Source organism: Camelus ferus, chromosome 5 (genome assembly GCF_009834535.1).
Source record: "Camelus ferus isolate YT-003-E chromosome 5, BCGSAC_Cfer_1.0, whole genome shotgun sequence".
NCBI classification, from domain to species: domain Eukaryota; kingdom Metazoa; phylum Chordata; class Mammalia; order Artiodactyla; family Camelidae; genus Camelus; species Camelus ferus.
The window spans coordinates 10,622,807-10,644,289 of record NC_045700.1 but is presented as its reverse complement, the minus strand read 5'-3'; the positions used below and the strand labels follow the sequence as shown (position 1 = coordinate 10,644,289).

The 21,483-nt window shown below is 40.3% G+C and overlaps 1 protein-coding gene across 6 annotated transcripts in view; it reads right to left on the bottom strand.

Annotated features, from left to right (window-relative positions):
- Window positions 1-9,632: 9,632 nt before the first annotated feature.
- Window positions 9,633-21,483, bottom strand: part of C5H2orf76 (chromosome 5 C2orf76 homolog) — a 67,756-nt gene continuing 55,905 nt past the window's right edge. For 4 of the 6 annotated variants that reach the window (XM_014565019.2, XM_032479305.1, XM_006191473.3 and 1 more), the window contains one exon: window positions 15,073-15,710. In XM_014565019.2, coding sequence (XP_014420505.1) covers window positions 15,634-15,710 — 77 coding nt within the window. In that variant the 3' untranslated portion in view covers window positions 15,073-15,633. Of the gene's footprint in view, window positions 9,695-10,384; window positions 10,445-15,072; window positions 15,711-21,483 lie in introns of those variants that run through there. The other 2 variants (XR_004319756.1, XR_004319757.1) reach the window with 2 other exon arrangements.

Genomic DNA, 21,483 nt, shown 5'->3' with positions numbered 1-21,483 from the left:
AGGAAAAAAAAATAGTTTTCAAACAAAGAAATAAGACTTAGAATGGCATCAGCTCTTTCAACAGCTTCCTGTAGCTAAAAGCAGTGGGACAGTGCCTTCCAAATTCTAAGCATCGGCGTTTCTCAGCCGTGCATTTAATCCCCACCAACAGTGTCTGAAAGAAAAACAGACCCTTGCAAACATTCTCTAACATGTATATTGTATGCACCCATTTAAAAAAGGAGACTACTAGAGGCAGTGAGTGAGGGAAACAAGAAAGAAAATGATGAAGGAGTCAGGAATCCGAGTACAGGAAATAAGGAAGAGGAGCCCCAGATGCTGGCAGTGGGAAGCGCACCGTGGTATTTGTACAGAAGACCCAAAGAGCAACCCATCCCGACCAGAGCGGGACAGAGGTCTCAGAAAGCAGCAGGCTATCTGATAGGCCTCAACAGTCGGAGGAAAAAAAACTAATAAAAGGCTTAGATCAATCTGATGGGGGAAAGTGTGTTTAAGTATACGGACAACTATGCACGTGAAGGGGAAAATTATTTACAAGCTCCCAAGAAAAGGCACAATCGCGGTCTATGCTTACAACAGTGCAAACACTGGATGCTGACTTAACTGAAAACCAAAACCAGTGTGAGAACAGAGGGCAGCAAGGTGAAAGGAGCATGACTTGCCTACCTAAAACAGGGGAGTCAACTCCTTTCAATAACAGGAAATCCATAGATTCTTCCTGAAATGGACAAATCAAGCAGGAACGAGAGCCTACTGGATGAAATACGGAGCTAGGTAGCAGAAGGAACTGATAAAAGGGTTTAAAATGGCTCCTCTGGGGGTCTGAGACTAGGAAGAGGCGTTAGGTCAGGGAACTATAGTGCAAAGTTTTTAGTACTATTGGACATTTCTTTAACTTGGTAAAAATCAAACAGATTTGTTTTTAATTCTCAAAAAAAAAAGAGGTACATTCTTTTGACAATTTGGAAGTAGAATTTCATTCTCTTCACTTTTTTTAAATTCTCGTTTTGGTTGGAAAGGCTACATTGGCCCTTCGTTAAATACCAGGTTGGGCCAACTTGGTATAGTGTGTATGAATTACAAACACATGTGTAAAAGAAATTTCTTATTTCTTAAAATTTTTTGAAGTCTGATTCCAAGTCCCCATGTGGCTTGAAATTCAACCTCAGTCATAACTGAGTTTCCCTGTCCTCTAAATCAGAGTTATGCAAAGGTCCTGGGGCAAAGCATTCCAGAGACTCTTAGTCTTTGGTTCACAGTGGCTTCCCCAGAGATGCCTATTGTCTCAACGCAGGTGGTTCTGAGAAGCCAAATGACCGGGCTGCCCCAGTGAGAAGTGGAGGCCTGGGGTCTTGGATGGGGATAGGGTGCTCCCCTGCTTAGGGCTAGCTCTTGTCTCTGAGGTCAGGACCCCCAAGAATGCAGACACCTGCTCGTGGTAGAACCACAGGCCTCCCCATCCCCTCCTGCCTTGGGGAATCACTCCAGCCCCCAGGCTCCCCCGCCCTCCCTTCCAAAATCTGCCTGACCAACTAAGGCTTTCAGGAAAGACTTAAAGCATTTCTCTTCAAGCTGCTTCTGCTTTCAACCCTTCAAGCACCCCTTGAGCTGGTGGCCAATCACCAGGCCTTTGCACAACAGGCCCCAACACACTTCCATCAAATATGGGAGACTGAAGACCATATGATGCTCAACATATCAGGGGAGTCCCATTCAGCCCAGGGCTGTAAGAATCTGAAAAAGGGAGAGCTGGGGAGGGGTTGGAATAAATCATCTTTGGATCTTCCTCTCTCCTTCCAGACTCCATGTTTCATCTTACACTTGACCAAGTCTCTCATGAGCATCTTAGTCTGGAAGTGAGACAGGCGGGAAGAGGGCAGGGCACAACCATTAAAAGAATGACACGGCAGTTAGCACCAAGATGGTGGAAGATTCAACTCCCAGTAGACCTGGAGCTTCAGTATACACTCATTGAAATACAACAGCCGCTAAATGGTCCTCCCACAGGTGCCAGGACAGTTTCAAGGCTGACCTTAAAAGGTCAAAGGGTGGGTGATGGCCCAATTCCTAGGAATCCCAGCCCCTTCCCCAAAGTAGTTGGAATAATCCTCCCACTTGTTAGCTTATGAAGTAACTGAGCCCATAAAAACTAGTAAGACCGCGCCTCATGGCCGCTCTCCCTTCTGAGTGAGACGGCCCACACTCTGTCTGCGGAGCGTGTATCTCCTTTTACTTTAAACTGAGCACCCAGCTCCCACACCTCATGGCCTTTCTCTTGCCTTTTGAAACAGCCTGTACTGTGTCTATGGAGTATGTATCTCTCTGAATAAATCTACTTTTACTCAACTGTGGTTAGCTGTTGAATTCTTTCCTCCGTGAAGCCAAGGACCCACACTTGGTGGGGCACATCCCGGGGACTCAACTGAGAGACCTGGGACACAGCCGTCCTCTCGCCCCACATTTTTCCTGTGTCAGAAGCATCTACCAGCTGTGGTACATGCATTAAAGAGCTGAGTGGCACTGACAGCACTGGGGACTGAAATTAGACATCCAAGAAGTCCCCAAAGCTATAAAGAGACCCTGCTACCTCAGACCTATCCTCAAGCCCAGCTCCTGGCGCCAACTCAGCCTTCTGCCCGAAGTTTTCTTCTAATGGCCAGACCGGAGCTTAACCGTGTAGAGAATCCACAGAGGCAATTCTGCGCCAAGGCAGATTGGTTTCTAATTCTGTTCACTAACTTAAAGTGATAGTTCTAAATTTTTTAAAGTAATTCAGAAACAAATACAGCGATTTTTGCAAGCTATTCAGTTAATGGCCTTCCCTAATCACGTGTAAGAACACTCAGCCTTCAGAAGGGAAGAGAGACGCCACCTCGTGCAAAGTAATTCCTGTGCCCTTGAGGTGGGAGTCACTCTCTGCTCTCAGAGCTGTGGGCACTGCTTTAAGATTCACAAAAAGAATTTCCAAGGCCTTCCACCAGGCAGAACATATTCTCTAATACCGCTGGTCTGGGGAGGAATTGGTTTAAGTATCTCACCTCAGACAAATAGATGAAGCTGCATAGAATGCAGTACACTTGGAAGCTTTTAACAAAGGATCTATTCAAACGTGCTTGTCACCTTTCAATCTTTAGCTTAAAAAAAATAAGCTTCAACAAATAAGCAGGAATATTTTCCAAAACGTGAACACATGATTGATACTCGTTGTAGAAATAAGGAAGATTACAGAGGTATAACTGATGAATGGTAGGTACTGGCTTTGACATAATTAGGCACCGAGTTTTGAAAGAAATCAAAATGTTATGCAGTAGAAACCACACAATCACGCTGCACACAAGGACAACGTCCCATCCTGTTTACTGGCTGAAGGCTTTGACATTCAGCCGAAGGACTGTGAGGTAGACCAGACAAGTGGACAGACCTCCCCACGGATCACAGTCACTGATGAAGGGCCCAGCCCTCTCCCCTCTGGCAGCTCTGAGGCCCAGCAGCCTCTGCTGACACCTGGTGGCAGACAGCAGACAGACGGAGCTGGGTCCAAAGGAGACTTGCCTCCACCTGACCTGCCGCCGGGACTTCTGCTCCGTGTAATGGATTGGCTAAAACAGCAGGAAAGGTGTTATATTGGAGGAAGAGGTGCTCTATAAGATCTTCAGATTAATGGCAGGCATTAATCAGCATCGACAAAGAAGCCTGGGTGAGGTAGCTAGAAAATTCGAATGGCAAAACCTGCCTTGGCAAGATTGTTCTTCCCAAAGATGGCATTTGTTTAAACAAACTTTGTATCCACCTCTGTGGAATCCATTCATTTTACACCCCCATCCCCATTTTAAGCAAGTTATGCCCAGAGAGGAGAGAAGGGGATGGCCTTATTCTTTCAAAAAGGGAATTTAAATTCTTCTGCTATGGCTAATTAACTCAGTCCTAATTGGGAACAATTCCAACCAGAAGAAAGGAGACATGGACCAGAAACATTTGAAAGGTAACGTGCTAAGGGTGAGTAGCATCCAAGGGCAAATCTCCTCAGGAAAGGGAATGGGATGGGAGGGAGTTTTGGAAAAAGAAAAATGAATTCTTCCCCGGGTCCCAAGAACAGTGTTGGACTGTGTTGTAGGAGTCAGCAGGTGGAGAGAGAGTTGGCACTCTGAAGGAAACACCTGGCTTGGAAAGGCCTGGAAAGGCCTGGCTCTATTGTCCAATGTTTGATGCAGGATAACCTCGTTCTCTGTCTAAATTGAGGAATGGTCTTCTTTGTAAAAAAAAGTAATATAATAGTTCCCCCCAGAATAGAGTATGTGTGTGCCAGGCACGAGCTAAGCCATCTTACTGAAGCTCAGAGCAGTCCTGGGCGGTCAGTGTTATTATCCCCATTTAACAGGGCAAAAGACTGAGATGGGAGAGGCCCAGGGGCTTATTCAAGGTCACACCTCCAGGCAGGTGCCAGTGTGTGTGTCCTTCCAACCCAGGGCTGTCTGACTTCAAAGCCACCACTCTTTCTTCCTCCTCACGCTTGCCTAAAGCAAACACTGAAAGATAAATAATTCTAGTACATGCAAAAGTGCACCATTTGCCTTTTTCAATTTGTATAATTTTAAATGTCACCACAAGTTCACTTCTAGGTCACTTTTAAAACAGGCAACTTTGCTTTAAGGCAAGTGGGGAAAAAAAATCCTGCTGTAATTTGTACAGTTGTAGAATCTACTGTTCAGTTTTCTATTCAGCTTTCCAGGGACAGTTCAAACAGAAACAGATGACAATCTAGGACACTTATGTTGCCGACTGAATAACTGCCACTGCCGGTTTTTTTCCAGCTTGTAAAAAAGCCTCTACACTAGGCGCAGGATCGCCTCCAGGCACACACAGGAACCGTACAGAGCTGTCAGCTGCACGGATAGGCAGCTCTGGCCACAATCAGGTTCAGCCCAATAAACACTTGTTAACAAGATTTTTAATCTCACTTCCTCAATTCTAATTGAAACACATATGCCTTATGGACTGTTGACCAATTACTCCAGAGGCCAGTCTACATGAGTATACAAATCTGGATGACTGTTCTTCCAAGTAAAGAAGTTCCTAGAATGTATCCAGTCTACTTTGGGTCTCCTTTGCTATGAGATGTGCCTCAAGAATTTGTAGTTTGGTATTTGCTATTTTAGTTAGACGGGGCGAGCAGGGAAGTCTTTCATTTGGCATTCGAGCAGACTCCTGGCAGAAATCAGGGGACAGTCCACAAAAAGAACAGGGAGAAAAGGCATTGCAAGCAGCAGGGAGAGCAAGTGCAAAGGCCCTGAGGTGTGGGTATGTCTGGCACGCACCAAGAAGAGTGCCAAGGCTAAGTCAGCTACTGCAGAGTGAAGGGAGATGCTGGATGAAGCCACAGAGGTGGCAGGGGCTGATCACAGGGCCTTGGAGTCCTCAGCAGGAAACTGGCTTTTCCTCTGAGCTGAAGCATGATGGGATCCTGACTTACGTTCTGGAAGAATCCTGTGACTGTTGGGTGGAGAATGGTAGTGGGGTAGCAGTGGGATCGGGGAGCCTAGTGCGAAGGCTACTGCAATAACCCAGACGAGGGATGCTGGTGCCTTGGACCAGGGCAGGATGTGAAATCCTGGATGCTGGATGTATCTTGAAGGTGGAGCAAACAGGACTGGCTGATGGACTTGATGTGGGGTATAAGAGGAAAAAGATGTGACTCCAAAGTTTGTGGCCTGAATGCTCTGGACAACTGAAGTTCTTTCTTTTGTTGAGGAAGACCGAGGAAGGACCAAGTTTGGAGAGAAAGCTCCGAAGCTCGGTTTCTGACATGTTAAAGTCCAAGATATCTGTTAGTTGACACCTATTAACCACCTCAAAGGAGATGGAAATGGACAGTAGCCAGTTAGGTGTACACACATGGGATTCATTCATCAGAGAGAACTGGGCTGTGGTATAAAATCACGAGTCCACAGCATCTAGCTGACATCTTTAGTCGTGAGATGCGTGAGGTCATTGCGGGAGTAGAAGGGCTAAGGAGATAAAGAAGAATAAGCAAAGGAAATCAGGATGAGTGGCCAGGAGAGCACAAGGAAGCCAAATGAAGAAAGTGTTTGCAAGAAGGAGGGTGTCCCCTGAATCTCAGTGTCAGATGCTTTTGATGGGTTAAGTAATTTGAAGACAGAGAATCTTATTTCTTTGGCAACAGGGAAATCATTGGTGATCTTGACCCAACCCATTTCTATAGATTGATGCAGATGGAAACCCAACTGGAGAGGGTTCAGGGAAAAATGAGAAGAGAGAAAGGGGAAAAAAGAGGGTGTGGATAACCGTTAAAGAACTTGGCTGTGAAGGGAAAACAGGACAAGTATTGTGGGAGGGTGAAGATGGGAGATGTTGCAGCACATTTATACGCTGGTGGGAGTGATCTGGTAGAGAGGAGAGATGTGAAGATGCAGGAGACAGAGATGGGGTGGGGGGCAAGTGCTGTGCTGGTGCTTGAAATACTCAAGAGACAGGAATGGATACACAAGTAGAGCACAGACTTAGGAAGGGGCACTGCGAGTTCACCACCGTCACAGGGAGGGGGACACGGTGGTGGAACAGAAGCTATCTTCTAATGGCTTCTATTTTCTCAGTGAAATAGGAAGCAAGGAGAGCAGCTCAGAGTTAGAAAAAGAGGAGGTGTTAGAACTGAGGGCAGAGGGGAGCAATGGAACCAGGGAAGTGCAAGATCTGCAGGGCAGTGTTAGGGACGGATCTGAGCTTAGCGGTCAGGAACTAAAGCTTTGTCAGTCAATGTGTTTTTATCCGGTCATGTGCCGCTATCCCAGGGCAGCTGTGGAGGTGGAGAGTGAAATTAAACCCAGGGACATGGGGGCGGTAAGGGAAGTGAGAGTCTGAACAAAGGAATGATGATGGAAGACCAGAGAATCTCAACTAGGTGACGGGGAGGGATGGTGAAAAGATGGTTAGGTCAGTGAGCTGTAGGTCTGCCAGGGTTGAAGAACCTTAGGAGGGGGGCACTACAGGGAATCGGAAAGACAGGAGGCAGTGGTTTGAGAATGGGCGGAATACTGAGATGAAGTTGTGGACGGGTATGGTGACTGATGACTGGCCAACGTTACTGCAGGAGTAGGTGGCCAAGACAGTAGGTAAGTACATTGCAGTTGAGCTGGCCAGTGACCTGAGGGCCCCGTGGTACTGGAAGGCTGATCTCTACAATATTACAACAGGAGAATTATTGGCAGGAGCCAGGAGCTGAGTTTGCAAGGAACAGGGGGGACTGGCACTGGATCCTGCAGCTGCAACAGGGGGGTGGGAGGCAGGCGATTAGCAGTCTGATGGCACAGGCCCAAGGCTAGGGTTATAGGAAGGAGGGAGGGGCAATGATCAGGAAATTAAATGAGATTTCTGCTTTTCACTCAACAGGATTTAACAATGAGAGGATTGAAGATGACAGCTCTCCATCTTTCTGGCTCTCACTTCCCACCAAGTGAGAATGGGGGGAAAAAACCTGCATGATCTCATCCTTACCACTTGCCTTAGCCTTGTTCAAGGAGCAGAGCCTTCAGAGTACTCTGCTGACTGATGACCCACGAGAATATCATTATATTGGTGGTGGCTTTTTTCCTGTGGATTGGACTTAAGAGGAATGAGGCTAAAACGAAAAGCTTAAAAATCAAGGCAGCATTCCGCAAATGGTCTGCATGCCCCAAATGATTTGCCTTCACTTATTTCAGGAGTCACAGGACATCATCTGGGACCTGAAATGGATTTTATCCATCTTAAATCTTGCTGCCTGTGAATGACATTATTTACTGAAGACTCATGGGAAGAACCAGAAGCACAGAATAGAGTAGGGTCACTGCTCTCAAAAAACCCACATTGTAGAGCACTATGACACACATCCTGTATGTTTCTTTTAAATCATTACACGTTATATGAGCCTCTCCCTAACGATCAAAAAATGAGTCACCAAAGGCCATTATCCAAAGTCAGTGTTGGGGCGAGGGTGTAGCTCAAGTGGTACAGCGCACGCTTAGCATGCGCAAGGTCCTGGGTTCAATCCCCAGTACCTCCATTGAAAATCTAAATAAATAAATAAACCTAGTTATCTCCCCCTTGTAAAAAAAAAAAAAAAAAAAAAAGATCCTATTAAAAAAAAAAAAGTCAGTGTTAGTGCTATAACCCAAAATGCACATTTGGGTGTGGGGGAACTGGTCTCAGGTCTGATTCTTTGAATACATGTATCTCCTTTGATAGAAAAAAAGTGACAAAAGCCATGCTCTCCTCCCCCAACTCCCATAAACGCTGGAAGTATGGAGTGAGAGGTTGGTAGTAGCAATGAGCTTTTAGCTCTTCAACGTGAGAGATGGGGACTTCTCAGGCCCAAAGAGGCCCAAGACCCACCATCGTGCTGGTGGAGATCAAAATGCATGGAGAAGGGGTGCCAATCAACAAAAATGGGACACTGTCCCTCAGCTGGTAGTTGACAACTTTCATACCATGTTTCTCCAAAGGCCAGACGCCTCTTGTTTTCAAAGAGTAGCAGAAAGAGGTATGTGAAGCCAGAGGAAACCTGCTCTTTGACTTACCAGATTTTAGGCCTTGGACAAGTGGCTTAATAGCAGAGAGGGTCAGGGTGTTTGGCTCCAAGATGAAGTTGATGCTACTGCGCTGCTCACAATGAGTATCATTAGACACTGGATGAGCACTCACCTCGCACCAGGCCCTGCCTGCTTAGTCCCCTGTTTCTCACGTGATCCCCAAGACTCTGTGACGTGGGCACCATCTTCTCCGTTTCACAGTCGGGGCTACCTGTAGCACTCTCCAACTCGAGGACTTCATATAGAAAACACATGCAGTGTCTGGCACACAACGATGATTCAAAAAGAAAATGAGACTTCTCCACCATATTTAAGAGAATGACGTTTTAAAATATATCAAATGAGGGGAGAGGGTACAGCTCAGGGGTAGAGCATGCACTTAGCATGCATGAGGTCCTGGGTTCAATCCCCAGTACCTCCATTAAAATAAACAAACAAACAAAATGTAATTACCTCCCCCCACTAAAAACTTTTAAATAAATAAAAATATGTTTAATAAATAAAAAAGGAGTTTAAAAAAATTAAATACATACATCAAATGATAATGCTTTAAAATGCACATTTATTACCATCACATCAAAAAGAATAAAATACCTAGGAATAAAGCTACCCAAGGAAGCAAAGGACCTGTACTCCCAAAACTATCAGACACTGATGAAAGAAACTGAAGATGACATAAACAGATGGAAAGGTATACTGTGTTCTCGGATTGGAAGAATCAATACTGTTAAAATGGCCATACTACCCAAGGCAATATACAGATTCAGTGCAATCCCTATCAAATTACCAATGACATTTTTTACAGAGAAAAAAAAATGTTAAAATTTGTATGGAAAAACAAAAGACCCCAAATAGCCAAAACAGTCTTAAAAAATGAGAACAAAATTGGGAGAATCATGTCCCCTGACTTCAGACTATACTATAAAGCTACAGTATGCAAAACAGTATGGTACTGGCACAAAAACAGACACATAGCTCAATGGGACAGGATAGAAAGCCCAGAAATAAACCCACACATTTATGGTGAATTAATTTATGACCAAGGAGGCAAGAATATACAATGGAGAAAAGAGTCTCTTCAATATGTGGTCCTGGGAAAACTGGACAGCTACCTGTAAAAGAATGAAATTAGAACGTTCTTTAACACCATATACAAAAGTAAGTCAAAATGGATTAAAGACCTAAATGTAAGACCTGATACTGTAAAACTCCTACAGGAAAACATAGGCAGAACACTCCTAGACATAAATCACAGCAATATTTTTCTGAACCAGCACCTAAAACAATGGAAATAAAACCAAAAATAAGCAAATGGGACCTAATTAAACTTAAAAGTTTTCTGCACAGCTAAGAATACTATCAACAAAACAAAAAGACAACCTACAGAATGGGAGAAAATATTTGCAAATGATTAATGGACAAAGGACTAATTTCTCAAATATATAAACAACTCACACAGCTTAGTATCAAACAAACAAACAAGCAAGCAACCCAATCAAAAAATGGGCAGAAGATCTAAATAGACATTTCTCCAAAGAAGACATCCAGATGGCCAACAGGCATATGAAAAGATACTCAATATCACTTACTATTAGAGAAATGCAAATCAAAACTAGAGTGAGGTATCACCTCACACCAGTCAAAATGGCCATCATTAAAAAGTCCACAAATGATAAATGCTGGAGAGGCTGTGGAGAAAAAAGAACCCTCCCACACTGTTGGTGGGAATGCAAATTGGTGCAGCCACTATGAAGGACAGTATGGAGGTTCCTTAAAAAACTAAAAATAAACTTACCATATGATCCAGCAATCCCACTCCTGGGCAAAGTAAAGACACCTGCATCCCAATGTTCATAGCAGCACTATTTACAATAGACAAGACACAGAAACAACCTAAATGTCCATGGACAGATGACTGGATAAAGAAGCTGTGGTATATTTATACAATGGAATACTACTCAGCCATAAAAAGAATAAAATGCCATTTGCAGCAACATGGATGGACCTAGAGATTGTCATTCTAAGTGAAGTAAGCCAGAAAGAGAAAGAAAAATACTGTATGATATTGCTCATATGTGAAATCTTAAAAAAAAAAAAAGACACAAATGAACTTATTTACAAAACAGAAACAGACTTACATAGAGAACAAACTTATGGTTACCAGGGGGGAAGAGGGTTGGAAGGGATAAACTGGGAGTTCAAAATCTGCACCTTTTGGGGAGTGATGAAAATGTTAGCTATCTTGACTGTGGTAGTGGTTCCATAGGTATATATACAACTTTGAAAATTCATCAAATTGTACACCTGAAATATGTGTAGTTTGCTGTACAGAAATTACACCACAATAAAGTTGCTTAAAAATAAAATAAAATGCACATTTAAATTATATGTACAGGAAAAAAAACTCTTAAAGCATAAACCAAGCCATGCAAAGAGGTGACTGCTGAAGGGGAATTTTACTTTTTAACCTTAGAGTTGGTTGTCTTTAATGAGCAGATACTACTCATCTAACTTAAAACACACCAAAAAGATGAGAAACATTAAAAAAAATACATGGGAAAAATAACCCAGATGGAATATGCCAAAATGTTAATGGCAATTACCTCATGGTTTTTTTTTTCCTGCTTCTTTCAAGTTCTACACATGCATCAGGTTTTACTAATTAAGACAAATACATTCTCCTTGTAAAGTCAACATTACAGATACAGCCATTCACCACCTTTGCCTCCCAGTTCTAGTCCCCTCCCCAGAGGTAACTGATGTTATCAATTCGGTGTGTGTTCTTTTGTGTATATGTATGTATGTGTACACAATGTGTGTATTCATATACCTACATAGATATACACATTATATACATATATAATCATTTTGTGCTTCTTAAACAAATGACATCAGTTTGAGTCCCTCTGCAATTTCATCCATCAAGATGACTCAGACTGTCCCATATCAGACACATGAATGTCTCTCATTGTTTTAGATTAAGTAGTAACCCAGAATATAGATAAACCAAACATTATTTAGCTACTTTCCTACTGACAGCACTTAGGTTGTTCACAGCATTTTTTTTTCTTTTACTATAAATGAGACTGCAATGAATTCCCTTATAAATGCCTCCTTCTGTAGGCCTGAGAGGATTTCTTTGGGACAAATTTTAGGAATTGGAGCTGCTGGGCCAATAGAAAACACACATTTGCTATTTTAATACATACCACACCAAACTGCTTGCTGAGTTTGACTGTACATGAATTTATACTCCCATCGGCAGTGCGGGCACACATCACTGCCAATACTTGTTACCAAACCGTTTTCTTTTTGCCAACTTGATGAATGAAAATGATACTGCTATTTTAATTACCTTGAATAACAGGATGTGCATCTTTTTCACATTTTTCTAAGCCGTATATGTTTTGTTTTGTTTTTGTTTTTGTTTTTTTACAAATTTGTTTTTTACAATATATGCCCATTTTTCTGTTTCAGGTTCATCCTTTTCTTATTGACTTATAATAAGAGTTCTTTACATATTTTGGAAACTAATCCTCTGTCTACTTTCTAAGTGTAAGTAATTTTTCCCAGTCTTCACTTGTCTTTCAACCTCTGCTTATAATTTTTTCTGGGGGGGAATTTAGTTTTTTATATACATACATCAAATTCAGCAAATTATGCTATCTGTATGTTGTGTTTTAAGAAGGCCATCTCTACTCCAAGGTCATAAGAACAATCCTTTTTTTCTAATAAGTTTATCATCTTGTTTTGCATGCTTATTTACTCCAACTGAAATTTTAGTGAATGGTAGGAAGTAGTGTTCTTAATTATATTTTTAATGCCTAGCCAGGTGCTAAATATCCTTCTTTTCCCCACTGATTACAAACACTACCTTTATTATATTCTACGTTTCCATATACATCAGTCAGTTTCTACTCTAATCTACTCCACTGATTTTGTTGGCCTATTTCTGTATCACAACCTAGCTGTTTTAATTACTACAGGTTTAAAATATATTTTGACATCTGGTAGGCAATCCCGCTTTCTTTTTGTTTCTCCAAATTGATCTTGGTTATTCTTACACATTTACTTTTCCAAATGAATCTTAAAATCAGATTGCCAAATTCCAATATAAGTTCTTTGGGATTTGGACTGAGGTTGCACTAAATTACAGATTAGGTATAGCTCTATACCTTTACCACACCAAAGCTTCCTTCTATGAACATGTAGTATCTCTCTCTTTATTTAGGTCTTTTATATCCTCTAGTAACATTTTTATAGCTTTTGTGCACATTTCAAGTTTATTATCAAGCACTGTTGAAGTCTCTTATTAGGACTCCTAACTTGTCAGTTGATTCTCTTACAGTCATACTGTCCGCAAATGAATGTTTTGTCTCCTCCTTTCCAATGTCTGTGGTTCTCATTATTTTTCTTTTCTTATTGCATTGGCTACAATAAGACTGGCAGGACAATTCTGAATATAATAGTGGTCCTCCTTGTCCTTTTCATCTCGTAGGTTTGCTTAAACACTTCTCCATTAGTAGGTTTTCTGTGGTTAACCTTCATCAGATTAAGGGCATTCTGTTCTATTCTTAGTTTTTATTCATGCAAGGGATTGCACATCATCAAATGCTTTTCTGGCATCTATTCAGATAGCATAATTTCTTTCTTCTTTACATACTTTGTGAATTATGTACACTGGTAAGTTTTCTATGTTTTGAACCAATCTTTCTTCACTCCTTGTAAAAGCTCTTTTTAGTCATATTTTATTTTTTTTATTTTTTTAATCTGTGTTTGAGTGAAATAGTCCTATATGTAACTTTCTAATAAGGAAAATAAATACACACCAAAACAAAGCATTATGCCTATGTACATATTTTGGCATTATTTGTTAAACAGAAAACATACAGGTAAAGGTATGCTTAATTTTTCTTAAATAAGAAAACCATGCATAAATTGAATGTTTGCAAAATACTCAAATGGAATATGCTTTTTCTTAACCTGATACTGTATTTACTAAATTCTCTACTGGGGTTGATGCTGTCATCAATGCAGTCACTCACTCCAGCAAGAACCACTGAAGTGTCCATCCCTCCTCCTCCTCTACTTTCCACACCAGCCACTCCCCAAGTCCCAAAGGTTCTACCAGTCGTTCTACCTCATATCTCTCCTGGGGAGGCCACAGGATGGAATGGGCAAGGTCAGGAATTTAAACAGACCTGGTTCCAATCCCAATGCACATTACTGCATTGCCTTGGCTAAGTTACTTTATCTCTCTGGGCCCCCATTTCCTCATCTATAAATAAATATGACACTATCAAGACTAAAGAGTTGTGATAAAAATTAAATGAGATAACACATGTAAAGTACCTAACACAATGCCTGCCACTGAATGCCTGACCAAATGTTAGCACTATCTCAACAAGGTCTCCTGTCCTCCCCCGTCCCTTCTAGGCTTCACCTGGTCTATGACAACTGTCCTCTATTCTTTCTGCCATCTGGACACTGTAAGCCAAAGCTTACTTTCTAAAATAGAAATCTAATAATGTTACCTGTTTAGATCTTTCCACTGGCTCCCACCTACCTACTATATAAAGTTCCAACTCCTTGGCAATGATTTAAGAGGCTGACCTCGACCAACCTTCTACTCCAAGTACTTTACACTCCAGCACCTTGAAAGATGTGCTTTCTGTGAAAACCCTAAGCTCTTTCACTGTGCTTTGCCTTTACACATGCTGTTCCTTCTTCCTAAATCCCTTTCCCTTATTCCTACTACGCAAAAATTCCTATTCAATATTTTAAAACAAAGCTCAACTGGTACTTCTTTTAAAATAAAAACAAATCCACACAGAATTAACTACCCCGTTGTCAATGCTTCCATAGCAGTTTGCACTGCTATTACATCAAAATTACTTGCTTTTATATCTTTCCCCACTCATTGAAGGAAAAACTCTGTCTTATTATTCTTTATGAACTCCCGAGGAGCCTACGTTATCTGTTCATTCAGCACTTTAAGGAAAGAAACAATGAATAAAATAAATAAAAGTCATTGTAAACAAGGCTGTATTCAATCTTTCAACAAAGCAACATATCTTCTGGTTATGTTAACCAGACTTTCAAGGTTGATTTTTTTTTTAAGAATAGGCTTTCTTAAGTTAGTCTCTACCACAATGAAACCAATTTGCCCTACAATTTTAAAGGTTCATGGAGTAGTTCTAGAGCCAACTAACCTCTCTCAGAGTTCTCATTAGATGCATGCTGGCTGAGAGGCCCTCCTGAATCCACTACCCTTCAGGTGCTGGCAGTCAGCCATTAAAGTATTACATTATTTTGAAAGCATGTATTGTCCATTACTTAGACTTGTTCTCAATGAACAGTTTTCTTCCAGAAGTGCAAACATCCTGCCACCTTCTCTCTCCAAATAAATGAGTTTGATTCTATTAGGTTGTTCCTGAAGTCAGGAAACATAGCTCAGAAAAACACATTTTGGCGATGTTATTTGTGTAGGCTGAAATATGAAAAGAAAGAAGTAACCCTCTTATATCAGAAAACCTCCCTAAAATACACCCAGTTCAATCTCCTGTGTGGTGGTGTATATCATGGTGAGTGACAAGATGACATTCATGGTCACGAGAGACTCTTAAAATCCCTGCTAGCCTAAGATAGTAACACGGGCTCTAATTAGAAACCACGGAGAAAACAAAATAAAAAGAATGACCTTAGTCTTATACTCTTTAAAGAATACAACATTCAGGTCACCAAAATGACCCCTAATTTCAGAAAAACAAATTGACTAAAGAACCAACACTCCATGCTAATTTCTGAATAACGATTTCTTTCAGTCAAAAAAAAAAAATCAAATGTGTTTCCCATAAATATATTCTTTTACAACAAGAATGAAAAAATGAGACCTGCAGAAGAGAGAAAACACCACAGATTTTACTTCAAGTGGCAGAGCCTAGGATTAGTTTGTTTTTGTTTTTTTAAGTTTATTTGTCAATTTCAAAAACTCACCAGTGGAATAAAGAGCTTAATACAAGTATGCAAAAAGGAAGCCCCTGTGAGGTTTTCACCAGGATGAGATGGGATTAGCTCTGTAGTTCTTATAGTCTTCTTCACAGAAGAATGCAATTTCAGTTTCACTGGCTGGGAAAAAAAAAAAAGAAATATAGAAAATGGAAAAGAAATTTTAATGTAAAACTAGATTTTAAACAAGTATGGTAATCCATATGACTTTGATTCAGTGCTTTAGATGCCTAACGGCAGAAAGATCAGTTATTTATTTGGTTTCACATTTCACAAAAATCAACAAGAAGTACAAGTTGTAGTTATAAGAGTCTAGAATTCAACCCATTTAAAAGTAAAAAGAGGAAGAACTCCAAAATTAAAAACAAGAATTAACACAAGAGTCTGGTTTTCCGGAAATCGTAAAATTGCTCATTACAGTCCTCTTAACAGTCCCAGAAATGATAAACCTTTATTTTTTTTCCAGTTTGCTATTCAGTTACTGAAGGAGGAAGAAAAACTCTCTTTTTTTCCTCTGAAATTAGCCTGTAGGTATAATAATTTAATACTTAGAGGATCAGTAGAATATTTTACAGATCACTTTACATTCTCCCTCATGACCCATCAAAATATGTGTCTGAAGAAGTTAATTTTTTGCCTGCTTATGATTAATTCATGAGGCTTCAACAATATGCAAAGTGAAAGACACAAATTGGCTTCCACCGTGATACCTTCAAATACCTCTAATTATTCACAGGGGATGTAGCACAGCTAAAGGACCCACAAAGGTTCAGAGCAGTCACAATTCTTTCAACCTAGCAGGTCAAGGACTCTGTCTTCTAAAACAATAAGTCAGCAACATTATTAATTCAGACTGGAGACAAATCTGATGGAAAGCCTTCCAATTATTAAACATGCAATTCTTTAAGGTGTTGCGCCAACAAGTTTCACATTCGTTTTTTAAATTAAACCAGAAGTTAATACAGTCTGCTTAGCTTTTACAGAAAGAGCAAAAGGGCCTTCAGACTCTTGACAGAAAACAGACAAGATTATTTGTAATGAATACTGATTGCTCAATTAACATATCCTTTAAAAACAGACAAGTAAAACTCTTCTAGCCAAATAAATAGGATAATAAGGAAGGATGCCAAAGATTACTACCAGTCTCCTAGTTTACAACTCTCATATCTCATCATTAGAATTTATCACAGAAGAATGAAATTAAAAAACTTAGCGTGACATTTCATTAAAAAAAGTTTTTGCTGGTTTTAAGAATATGAAATTACTAATTTCTCAATACTAAATTACCCGTGCTTATTACAGAAAATACAGAAATGTGGAAAGCAGAAAATAAATCACCCATAGTCTCAGAATCTCATTCCAGTCCTTGAACAGCTTCAAGATTAAATGAAGATTAATCTTGATGAAAATCAGATTACAAACTCTTATCACAGTGAGTCTGGGTGTGGGGCGTGAGACACAGCCAAAAAAAACCGGGAATCAATGAGAGCAAGTGTAAACAAAGGCACCCTGGACAAATAGTGAGTTAATGTACAGTTAATTTTTACAAGAAAATACCATTTATAATGGAAAAGAATCTGAAAAAAATATGTATGTATGTATATGTATAACTGAATTGCTTGGCTGTACACCTGAAACTAACATTGAAAATTGACTACTAAGAATTAAAAAAAAAAACAAAAATGAAAGAAAGTAAATAGCATTTAAAAGAACGGCTAAGAGGCTCTATACTTGGAATCAGTAAAAACACTTTGAATCAGTAAAATGTTGAAAAGGGGGCTTCAAAAAATTCAATATTCAAAGAGAAGACATTTTGAGATCTGTCCTTTATATAAAAGCTCCTGGGGCTTCCTTTTTTGAAGGGAAACAACCCCAGAGGTAGACCTACATCATTTGCAAGTGATTCTAATATCCTCCTCCTAATGGAGAATGAGCAAAAGCACCCTGTTCTTAATAATCACAATGCAAGGTTTCATCCACGATGTGCTATTTACATACAGAACTTTACATAGCGCTTTGCCCACACAGACTCCGCTCAATGCGCACTAACTGTAATTACAACGTTCACTTACTGCAGCTGACATTTATCTGCACCCTTTTTGAGAAACTAACACATCGTACAGCTCTTCCGTACAGCAATAATAGGTTTAGAATAAGCAGATGTAAAGGAAGAATTGACCGAGCATTTTTGTTTTGACATGTTAAGCTCTCTTGGGTCTAATGAACTTATGGATCAATCCATTATTTACATGATACCTATAATACAGGCTCAAAATGAGATCATCTAAAGTAAAGATTTTATTTTCAGGTGAATAAATTTTTTTCTGGAAACCTAAACTGATCAGTGGGTTAAACTCACATGCTCCAGGTGGATAACATTTTTCACCCTTAACGAACTGGAGAACAACACACAAATGAAGAGTTAGTTGCTCAGAACATTTAAAAGTAAGACAAAAAATGGCTTTTAAAGTTTAGCAATGTGATCCTCACACAGAAACAGAATATAATGTTTTTGAAAAGCTATAAAACTCTGTTGAAAATGTTTGAGAGAATGATTTTGCGTACTTCGGCTGCAAATTTACTTGCCAATTAAAATGAAAACAAATTACGAAAGATTTTCAAGACCTCTACATAATCATCCTTTCTACCATTAGCCCTTAAATGCCTGCTTCCCAAATTCTATGTAAAATGGCTCCGGAAGAACCCCCAGGATGTCTACCGTATGTGGGTCCCCTAGGGCACCTGATTTTAAATTAAATGTGCTGCAGGCAGCAGTGCACTGAGGTGCATAGTGCCCTGGTATGTGAATCTGAAATGAACGTGCAATCTCAAATCCAATAAATACACTGCCAGCTCATCCCTTTGTCTATCAAATGAAATCAGGGAAGACCCCTCCAAACCCATTTGTGGATCATTTTAATACTGACTTTCAAGTTTAATGAAATGAACACAAGCCAGGACATTCCGATGTTGGACATGAAATGAATAATTAAGAATTTTATAATGTTTCCACTATGACACACATAAACCCTGAACAGGAAAATTATAGTAATGACTTCAAATTGAAACATATTTTTTTAAAACCAGATTTTAAATGTAAAATCTCAAAAAAAAATGAAGTGCAATGTACTTAAACTCTTCAACCAATTTACTTCGATAAGCTCACCTATCAACAAGGATTGACTGTATAGTTTCTAAATCCCTAGCCCTGTACTAGTCGGCACCCAAGTGGTGTGAGCACAGCAACTGTCGTCTGAGGAAAGAGCCTGAAATGTGTGTACTGACTACAGTACAGATAATTAATGATCAGGGCAGGCTGTCACAGGGTAGGCTGTAATGTGCTAATTGCAGGTTTTTGAAAAAAAAAAAAGGCAAGATGCGGTTTCTGTAGCAATTTGAGACCAAAGCAACTAGGTTTCATCCTCTCTCGTGGACTATATCCCATCCCTGCAAGTGTCACAAAATCCTAATCTACAAATCGTTCAAAACCATGCCCACAGCTGAGTTATATTTCTAACTTTTCACCCAAGGAGGTCAACAGTCCAACAAACAGTTCCCAACCACTGTGCCTTTTAGCTCACATTGGCTTGAGCATCTGTTTTCAAGCTGGCAGTGATGATTTCAAACTATAGCTTGAGGAAAACAAACAGTCAAATAAATCTGACCTTTGATAGACCGGACACTGTGATTTCCACAGAGTGGATTTCCACAGTGAAGGTGTGTAAAAAGGGAAGAATCATGTCTGGGAGGTGCAACCTGACTCCCCCGTCTGGGATCCTGGGACGACCACCTGGGTTAGCAGGTACCAGACAATCGCTGCTACGATGTTAATGTTAACAGCCACTTTAACTCACTGTCAAAGGAGGAGAGCAGGTATTCCCTGGGATGTTACTACCCAAAAAAGAAAGGGAAAGGGACCTAACCTTCAGGAAACACAACTCAAACATGGTCCTGATTTTTTAAAAAGTGGCAGCCAAGGAATCCTACAATATGACCTGTCCATCCAAGATCCCCAGGAGCTGCAGGACACAGAGACCAGGTTCTGGTTGTGGGGATGACAGCAGTGACACACAAAATGAAAACAAACCACCAGAGTTTGGGAATTATTACAGGATCTGGCTTGATGCGAACTCTTCCCGCAGATAAGCACTTATGGTTGGGCCCACTGTGTCTTGTTTTAAAATATTTCCTATAAAACACAACTGGCTTTAGAAGAGTTACTCTGCCCCAGTTTCTTTCCTAAACCAGAGAAGATTCAAAAGAGAACAGCAGCAGAATGTGGCAAAGTGAAAGAGAGAAAATATTACCCCCAAATTATTTAACATGCAAATGTATTACTTAGGGGAATCAGTCCATAAAACTACAATTGTTAAGAACAAGATAAAAATCTTCAAATTATAAATAACAATTCTAGAGAAAGCCTTCTTCTTCCTTCCACAAAGTAAATCTTTTTACTTGTGTATTTTAGAACTAAGTCCCCAAGCAAAAACTTCCCCTGACGTCAGGCATAGAATATACAATTGAGATCTGCAATGCAGATAAAAAGGCCAGAGAATTTCTCGGTGAGAAAAGAAATCTTCAAACAAGTCTGTTCGCCTAATTTCTCCCCTCACAGTCCTTCTTTCCCCTTTCATGATTTTTACAGAAAAGTCATAATGATACATTTGTTACAATGGCATTATTCCCATGGCAACTGGCTGTGATAGCAGAGTGACAGCTCTACAGCAAGATCAAGTGGTAAAAAGCGAGAGAGGGATGACTTCGAATTTTTCTCTTAAATCTCTTAAGAACCTAACGAGCACAGCACCAAGGGAGGGAAAATTCCCTAGAAAAATCACGCACCTCAAGTATCACTTTTACAACTCTGCTCCCACTTAGGATTTTTTTTGCTCTCCAGGGACCATCACCTCCTTCCCCATATATAATAACTGTGGCTTGTTCTCCAGGGTGTGGCAACTGCCCTCAGCAACAAAGGGGAACGTGCAGGAGAGATCAGCCCCCCAACAGGGACTGAAGTCCCCCTTGACCAGGGCTGCGGGCTTGCCAGGGCAGGAGGGCTCTCTCAAAACTTGCGGGGAGCCCATGAAAAGGATCGGATTCTGATCCAAGACTTACGACCTTAAAACAAGAATGACAGAACGAGACTTGATTCTCCACTTTCATAGGTTGTTCGTTACATCAGTCTGAAATTAATGACAATGAAACCGACACCTTGATGTTTTAAAAAATTCAAAACATTTGCCAACTGCCTTCTCCAAAATGGTTTCCAAATAAACTAAGCATTTTTGAGAGCCTTGACATGCATTGCTCCAGATGCTTTCATATGCATTCTTTTACTCAACCCTAAGACAACCCTCTGGAACAGGTTTAATTGTTTCCGTTTTGTTTTACAGAAATCAAAATAGAAGTTCAGAGAGGCTAAAAATGGCTTCCAGAAGGTCACAGAGCAAGCAAAATGCAGAGCCTTCATTCAAAACAATTTTCTCCAAAAATTCAGTAGCTTATTCCTTAAAATTGGGTCCTTAATTTACAATACATGTAACTTGTAGAAAAAAGTTTAAATTACAAGAACAATTAGATAATAGAAGAAAGGAAAAAAAAAATCAATTACCACCCAGAGAAACCATTTCTATAATTTGGCATATGATCTTTTCTCCAGATACATATATAGACATATAAATATATACATTTTTAAATAATAATGGTATCACACAATAGTCTACTTCCATTCAATAAATAAAGCTTTAAATTAATGACTCCCAAACAGGGAAGATGAGAGAGAACCCCACTATCCCCCTGAAGGCATATCCCAACCTCAGGGGACCTACAGAGTGGCGGAAGCATACTCCGGTTGGCTTGGTAACAGATAGGACAGAGATTTAAGAAGTTTGAG